This window comes from Rosa chinensis, chromosome 3 (genome assembly GCF_002994745.2).
Source record: "Rosa chinensis cultivar Old Blush chromosome 3, RchiOBHm-V2, whole genome shotgun sequence".
Taxonomy (NCBI): Eukaryota; Viridiplantae; Streptophyta; class Magnoliopsida; order Rosales; family Rosaceae; genus Rosa; species Rosa chinensis.
The window spans coordinates 25,584,349-25,593,292 of record NC_037090.1 but is presented as its reverse complement, the minus strand read 5'-3'; the positions used below and the strand labels follow the sequence as shown (position 1 = coordinate 25,593,292).

At 39.0% G+C, this 8,944-nt stretch overlaps 1 protein-coding gene across 1 annotated transcript; it reads left to right on the top strand.

Annotated features, from left to right (window-relative positions):
- Positions 1–4,375: 4,375 nt before the first annotated feature.
- LOC112193279 (zinc finger CCCH domain-containing protein 14) lies at positions 4,376–7,690 on the top strand. Its single transcript, XM_024333354.2, has 3 exons — positions 4,376–4,707; positions 5,361–5,421; positions 6,667–7,690. The coding sequence occupies exons 1-3, from the start codon at positions 4,629–4,631 to the stop codon at positions 7,433–7,435; spliced, it is 909 nt and encodes a 302-aa protein (XP_024189122.1). The 5' UTR covers positions 4,376–4,628; the 3' UTR covers positions 7,436–7,690.
- Positions 7,691–8,944: the final 1,254 nt, after the last annotated feature.

Here is an 8,944-nt window from a genome sequence, read left to right as displayed (position 1 = left end):
GCTCATGGGGAGTATGTGTAAGATGGAGTAGTGAGTTGATTTTGGTGTTTGATTGAAAACAACTAGATGCTCATATGTAAACTAAATTATTCTAAACTAAACTAGTGATCAAATGGATGAAAGTTATTATTTAGATTGTCTACCATTAACCTCCCTTGCAAGTATCAATGCAATTCAATATGAATGATGCCAAATTAATTAACAAATTTCTCTCTTTGCATCCCTTTCGGATATAACAAGCGACATGCTCCTTTTGTGAAATCAAGCAACCTCTCAAGTGAAATACTTAACTACTTAAGCCATGCATTTCAATTCGGTTAAGTATCTAGTGCATTACCCAAAGTGCATAAAGTTTGGATATGAAGAAATCATGCAAACCAACCAATCTTAACTCTAATTGATTGTAATTCACAACCCCTACATACACACCTTGTGTGCTTTCATGCTTTAACATTCAAAGATTATCAAGCTCTAAACATTATATCATGATATAGCAAACACACATACTCAAAGTGGTAAAGTCTAAGCATATACATTCAACTCTTGAACTAGCATGTAGGCATATTAAAGAAAATTGCATCACATAATATTATAACATCAATCCATACAATAAAGTACTACTCACTCATAATTACATATACTAACTTCATAATCAAATCAAACACTAAAATATAATCTAATGTAAAGGGGATAGAGTTGGCTTAGTGGTGTGTTGGATGGTCCCCAAGCTCACGTCTTGGTAGTGATGGTGGTGGTGATTCCCTCTCCTTCTTGCTCTTGAAGATTTGATGATAAAAGATAGTGAAACTTGTATTATGTATTGTGTGAATAGGTGGAGTAGATGGAGAAAATGATGATAGAAAAGAGAGTAGAGAAATGATGTAGTAGTGGTGGTGTTAATGGAAGTAAAGGATAAGAAAATGGTGGTGGTGATGGAGGAGATAGAGTAGTATGGATAATATGAGTTTGGATTTTGGGAGGTGGATATGGAGGTTTTGTGCAGGAGATTGAGAGAGAAAGAATATGTAATGGGGTGGTATGGGTGATGTATTCTTCCTTGTGAGAAAATGTGCTTAAATAGATGGAAAGATGTGTGAAATGGTGATTAGAAGACAAAGATAATAGTCATAGCGTTGTAAGAAGCATGAAGGTGGAGTATGAGAGTGGTAATAGATTCCAAAATCAAGGAAAAAGAGTATGGGAGTGATGATGTAGGTTAGGATAGGTAATGATGGAGAAAAGATGGTGATTACACCCTAAATCATGGAAGATTTTTGGGTGATGATGATGGTGGACTTTTGGGTAGTATGGAAAGTTGAGATGATGTAGAAAAAAGAGAAAATGGATGGAGTTAGTTTTGAACTAAAAGGTTTGGGATTTGGTTGTGATAGAATGATGATGAATGCATGGATGTAATGGAATAGGTACAATGTTATTACTCCTCCTTGCTCTTCCATGAATATAGCCGAAAAATACATGGCACCACCATGAGTGGTGGTGGGCCGTAATTTGTGGTGGTTCGCCAAAATTTGGAATTTAACATTTTGCTCTACATTTGACCATCATTCTTTCTAGTTCCAATTCTCCACTTCAAAGCCCAAAATTGATATTTCCTTCACTCTTGGAATATTCTTAGATAAATAAGAAAATGGTTTAGTGAAAGCTAAAATAGACTAAAAAACAAGTCAAATTCAATATTTAGGGGAATGCATATCTATGTAAATTATGGTCTAACAACATGATACATGATGATGTATATATGTGAATGGTGCCGAGTATGATTAGTTATGAGCTTGAGAATGCACATGGTTCTGTGAGCATACAACAAATGAGCATATGAAGTGCATATGATGCATAAATGCGTGATGTGCGCAAGAAGATGAACGAGGTCGAGTTGGCGAGGTTTCGTCTGTGAGGTGTAAGTTGCATGAGTACCTTGAAGGCAAGAATTTGTAACTCATGAACAATGAATATGCAAACATTTGTGTTAGTTCGGTTTTCGCTCGTATTAATGGGTTGTGAAAGTGAAAAGAATTCAATTGTTGCAAACGACAAATGGTAGAAGAATTCAATGTTTCATTAATATATATTATGCCGAGGAGACATGAGTGTAAAGCTTGGGGTTGTTGGGAAGGCAAGAGCGTTAGAGCTCGGGGTTGCCGGGAAGGCAAGAGCTTTAGAGCTCGGGGATGCCGAGAAGGCAAGAGCGTGAAGCTCAAGGTTGCCGGAAAGGCAAGAGCGTTAGAGTTTGGGGATGCCATGAAGGCAAGAGCGTGAAGCTCCGGGTTGGTAACTTTTGGGTATGGGCACTAGCTTTTATGTTTAGGGTCAGTAACTTTTGGTTTGGGCAATAGTTTATAGGTTCGAGGGCGATAACTTTTTGGAGATGTTTGCAGTTTTGGAGAGAATAATAGAAGGTATTCTTTTATTCAGAAAAAAAAAATAAAAATAGAAGGTGTTCTAGAGAATGACATTAGCTTTTTTGACATAGTAGTATTTTTGTAAATAATGCAAATATAAAAAAATTAGATTTATAACTTTATGTAACTTTATTAGTTACATTAATTTTTTTATCTTGATCAGAATTTTGATTATTTTGAGACTAGTCAAAAAAATATTTATTTAATTTGTGCTTGTTTAGAAAAGCATAATATTCTTTTCAAATTTCTTTTCTTTCTTGTTTGTTAAACAATAAAAAGAAAGGCTACAGTTCGTTTTATAAAACCACCAATTTCGTCTATCAAAGGAAGCACGACTTCAAGAATATGATGAAAACCCTATTCTCTCTGGCAGCATGTTTCCTCACGCTAACACTAACGTGCACATAACGGCTCTGGCCGACTTCCTCACGCAGGGATCTTCTGCCCTTTCTTTGACCCATTTCATAGATGCTATCTACTTTCACCGGATTCGACCCCTATTGTCGTTGTTTGTAGCGGCGGTGCTCGAGCTCTGATTGTTTGGGCTGGCGAAAATCACGGCAACGAAGATGTTTTTTTGTTTGTTGCTAACCGCTACATCCATGGTGGCAATTAACCTGATTTCCTCGTCTAGATTGCCTCCTAACTCTGGGCTCGATGTAGGATCACAGATGGCTGGCATCGGTGCTTTGACCCATGAGTGGCGGGGATTGGAATTTGTTGAGGCAGATGAAGGTGCATTGTTGTGTGACGGCGCAAACGTGGGAACAACTTGGCTGCTGTTGGGCTGTCGCTTGGCGTGGGTTCCGTTCAAGGGTCACGACGCTAGTGGCAAGTTACAGAGGATGATGGTGACGGCCTAATTGGAAGCAGTGATCTGCTTATAAGATTTGGAGTCAAATTTGCAATGGAGGTTGTGATCTAGTATAAAGGAGTAGCGATGGTCTGGTCTGAAGGCGTGAAGGCGAGCAACCTGGTAGCATTGTTGCTCCGCTCAAATCCAAGTTGCGCTCCCAATGCCTAGAGGAGGAAGGCAAGCGTCTTGACGCTCAGAAGTGCAAGTGTGCAGAAGGTGGTCGGCGTGGTTGATGCTCGTGTGCAAGGAGTGGCGGACGTGGTAGTCGATACCGATGTTGGTGCAAGAGACGGGGTGCCCAAATTAATTTGGAGACCCAAACCCAATTGGAGGCCCAATCCAGCTTGGGTACATAAATTAATTAGGCTATGGGCGTCCAAAACTGATATAAGTGCTTTGTGGAGTCGGGCTCTTTTATTGGCCAAGGGTTATGCAATTGGGCTGTTTTCAAGCTCAATTCTGAGCCTAGCTCTTGATCAGGCCTGGAACATTAAAGGCGAATTTTGGGCTTGGCTTTCTTGGGTCCATAATGACTTTTGGGGTTCTATACCCATTTTTAGTTAGTTTTCTATTACTAGTCTATTACTATGTTACATGTTTATAGTGGAATAGCTTTGAATAAGTGAGCATGATACGTCAAATGAAATATATCACTGTGATGTCTTATTCATTACAACTTCTTGTCTATCTGTAGATGGTAGCGGAATGATATGTAACGATAATTCTGGCTGTATTTTTATTAATGAAAGTTCTGGAGACAATTATTTAAAAAAAAAAAAAACAGTAAAAAGAAAGTAACTTTGAAAAGAATTAGGTCAGAAAAAATGACGTTATACACAAGTGATCAAAAGTAAATATATTTGAAATTTCAAGTATTTGTTCACGTAAAAAATGAAAAACCAAAGACTGTACTCGAGCTTATGTCATGGCGGTCCAGGCCAGCAAAGCAAAACCGAGAGGCGGCGACTTGTTAGCTTTCGTAACAACAAAATTTTAAAATCCTCAATTATTTTCACCACAAAAAAAACAATATTTTTTTGTGTTAATTATTACGACGCATTATGCCATTAATATAATAATATTAATAACCCAGAGGCTGCGGTTCTGGACTTTCCCACTCTCGTTTTCGAAGCTGCTCTCTCTCTCTCTCTCTCTCTCTCTCTCTTCCAAAACCCTTGTTCCTCTTCTAGGGTTAGGGTTTGGGCTGGAGTTAGTTTCTTCTCTTTCCAACTTCTTCTTCCTTAGGGTTTCAAAATCGGAGTGAATAGCGATTCCTCTATTGTTTCCGCGATACCATTCGTCGTCGTTTTGAGTTGGTTGAGCTCGTTTCGGATCTCGATCTGTGTTCTCGAATGATGGATACTCGTAAACGAGGGAGGAACGAAGCTGGTGGCTTTCATGCTAATGGAGGCTTCAAGAAGAACAAGCAAGGTTCGCTCTCTGCTCTCTGCTCTTTCACTTTTTTTTTTTTTTTTTTTTTTATTTTTAAATTCTGTTAATTTACTTCAAATTTTAGTTTATCTGGGGATTTTTGAACTATTTTTGTATGTTCTGTTTACTTTTCTGTGCTGTTTGACAGTTTCGATTCATAGACTCCCTAGGATTAGATTCTTCCTTTTTAAAACTTGGGGTTTATTTGATTTTGAATGTGTAATTTTATCTGCTTCGTAGTTATGGGTCAAGTTTAGTATTGGTATTTGCCCATCATGGTCTGCTATTGAATTGTCGTGATCTTGGAGTTTTCATGTGATTATGCGAATCCGTTGGAGTTTACGATGTGATTTTCTACTTTCTTGCGCCGAATCAACCAATTAAATATGTAGTTGGAAGTACTTCTGTGTGCTCTGGCTGTCTTGTTGGGGAAGGTGTTAAAAAACTTTAATCGTGTTGGGCTCAGCGGGAATAGCATTTGAAATTTGTTGGTTGCATAGTTAATGTAAAAGCATATTGAAGTTATACTATTTGGAGTAGTATTATACTGGAAGCAAGTTAATATTTTTTCTCTCCAAACTATTAACGAGTTAACTGGATTAAGGATCAAGAGAGAGTTTAACTGAGAAAAAGTAATTAATGTTTTGTAACAGAACTGGACTCCTTATCAACTGGTGTAGGAAGCAAATCGAAGCCATGCACCAAGTTTTTCAGGTTCAAATCTTTGCCTGTCTAAATAAATATTATCAACTTTATCTTTTACAAGTTTAAGGTGTTTGTAAGTTCACTAAAGAGTGTAACCTGCAACTGTAACAAAATAATATCTTGCAAACTGTACTAATGAACTGGAACTTTAAAGCTGTTATACAGGTACAGACTTTGCTTTGGTTTGATGAAGTCGAAGATTTTGCATGTATTCTAATAGTTAGTAATAACTACAAGGATAAGCAAATGCTTTTGTACATTCGGTAGTAATGGTATTACAATGAAATTGAGATTGAGCCTGACATGCAACTTATATTTAACTGTGGTGATAAATTAATGTTCAAGCTTTAGATCAATTATACCGGTAATTTGTCCCAACTGTATTGTCAAACCTGTTCTATCATTCTTCTGTTGGAAAGTTCTAAGTTAATTCCCCTCACAATTTCTGTTTAAGAGAAATAATTGTAAAAACCATTGGTGCAAGTTAATTTCAATGTGATCTCTTCTTAGCAATGTTTTAAATCCCAAATAAAATTTTCAGGTACAGTGTTGTTTGGGAAAAGACTAAGCTTTCAAAACTAGATCTACGTTCAGTAAATTCTTTCATTTTGCCTCATATGGTTTTTGGGCTCTCTGTGGTCTTATAAATTTTTGTCTCTCCTCTATCATTGACTGCTTGTCTTCTCAGTAGTAGGCACTCAGTTAACTATCTGATAGGTGTATTTGTCTAGTACCAGTGAAACAATATTCTATGAAATTAGATACAAATTTTGTATATTGCCAATAGATGAAACAACACCTAAATAGCATTCGGGTCCAGGACTGCAACTCACATCAGTCTGGACCAGGACATCTCTGAAACATATATAATGTTGACATGATCAGTTCCTTTGCCATATATTTTCCTTTACTTCTCAGGGCAATCATCTATATTAGAAGTAAGATCCTGCAGATTTTTTGCTTGTTTGATATTATATTGAGTTCTCATTGCCATGCAGTGGCTGAGGAGTTTTTTGTATGTATGAAAGAGGGTGTGAATATGCGAGATTCTTTACATTTTATTGACAGTTTATCTTTTGTATCCCTAATTGCTGCTAATTCTTATTCAGCTAACTATCTACAATGGTCTAAAACTGGTTGTGAAATAGAAACATTTGTTGTAATACCTTAATTCCCGAGTATTTATGCCTGTGTAGACGGTAATTTGAATTGCATAAGTGATCTGATTGGAGTGCTCTGTGATTCTGTTTTCAGCACCGCCGGCTGTCCTTTTGGTGAAAGTTGCCACTTCCTGCACTATGTGCCTGGTGGCTACAATGCTGTGGCTCAGGTGATGAATCTTGCACCTCCTCCTCAATCATCTAGAAACTTTGCAGGCCCACCATCCCATTCAAATGGTTCCAGTGCACCTTCTGTTAAAACCCGCTTATGCAATAAATATAATTCTGCCGAAGGCTGCAAATTTGGTGACAAATGCCATTTTGCACATGGTGAGAGGGAACTTGGCAAGCCCGTTTCTCAGTCATATGACCATGATGATCCCCGTGCCGTGGCACCTGCTCCAGGCCGTATGGGTAATTGGATGGAGCCAGGGCATGCACCCCTGCAAGGGCCGGCATCTAGTTTTGGTGCTTCATCTACTGCGAAGATCAGTGTAGATGCTTCACTTGCAGGGGCCATTATTGGGAAGGGTGGTGTAAATTCAAAGCACATTTGTCACCAGACAGGAGCCAAACTTGCAATTCGGGACCATGAGTCAGATCCCAATCTCAGGAACATTGAACTCGAGGGAACCTTTGAACAGATTCAGCAAGCTAGTGCCTTGGTGAGAGAGCTAATTCAGAGCGTCTTGATGTCTGGCCCTAACAAAACCCCTGGAAGAGGAGGCCCCGGAGCCCCCGCTCCTCCAGGAAGCAACTATAGGACAAAGCTATGCGATAATTTTGCAAAAGGGACTTGCACCTTTGGAGAAAGATGCCACTTTGCACATGGAGCTGCTGAATTGCGCAAGCCTGGAGTGTAAGGGCTCGTTCAGGTTTTCCTTGCAATCAATCTTGTATTAGTGGAAGAGCTATTTTGATTTGTCAGCTGTGCATTGCGCAACCTAGTGGAACTAACAAGATTATGATATCAAGAGTTTTTTCTTTTCGGCATTTCGCATCCTTTATTGGTATGGTAGCCTGTAGGCATAATTTTGCTATCTAAATGTGATTAAATGTTGCTTATGTTAAACTGGATTTCGTGAATTATTTGTCTAAAACTGGTAAGTAATTAATTTGATTGAGACTTGCAGAAAGTGAGTACTGTCCTTGGATTACAATTATTGAATTTTTAACTTGAAAAGGAAGAAAGCAACTTTGCTATTGATGAAAGTATTTGTTGAGAATTGAGAAACAAGAGCCAACCATCCCCAAAACTGTGTTTGCAGATCAACCAAGCCAGCAACGGAACGGTGAATAAAAGAAGCCAATGGTATGTTTGTCAAATAGAACAGCAGCTGATGCAACACCTTAAATGAGGTTGCGACCTTATGCTTGTATGTAAATGATTGTTACTACTGACAAGGTTGCGGTTGCTCTGAGGGTTCTTGACAAATAAGGAAGAGTGAGATCGACTCACTAGAAGGGCTGGCATTTGGCATGTGTTATCAACTCGCAAGATATCACAAGCGAGTCCCGTTCCCCTGGTCAGAAGCGACCAGGGATTATTTGGGGGGCTGACCAGGGGAACGGGGCTGTATCACAAGCATATATATTTGGGGGGGGGGGGGGGGGGGGGGGGGGGGGGGATTGACTTGTAATGGTAACTTTACTATTAAAACTTGAGAACACATATTCTGTGTTGCAGACCAACCCCTTCATACTAAATATTCTCAATAAAAGATAATAACTTTACTGTTAAAATTTGCGACTACAACATGCAAACCAACCCCTTCATACTAAATATTCTCAATAAAAGTTATATTGAGGGTCAATGATCATTGAAAATGAAGATGTTCTTGATTTTAAAAGTTTTAGGAGGTTTATTAACACCAATAAATGTTTTTTTGAGGATCAGTAAACTTTTATTGGCCCATTATTAAAGTTTTATTGACTCTCAATAAAAGTCTTGTTTTTTTTTTTGAACCAAATATCAATTTCATTCATGCTCAAGCCAGAATGGCACGGATACATACCTTCCCTTGCCATACCAAGGACAAGTTTAGGACGTGGTATGCTAGCACCACCCATTAGACAACCAGTGCTCACTTATTCAAAAGCGAGCCTAAGAACTATGAAAACTAGCGCATAGTAATTAGGCAAAGTTTAGAAGAAAATAACAAAAATTAAATTTGCTCCTTGCCCTTAACAGTTGGGCTAGGCCTCATCAAAAAGCCTGCGGATCACGTGGGCCAATGGAGGCCCGCCGGCCCTGAGGGCTAAAAGCTCGGCCCGGCCAGTTAAAAAGCCCGCCTCGGTGGGTAGTGGGCCGGTCGGTAAAAAGCCAGCAAAAAACCCGGCCCGTAGGCCCGGCCCGCCAAAGGCCCGCTAGG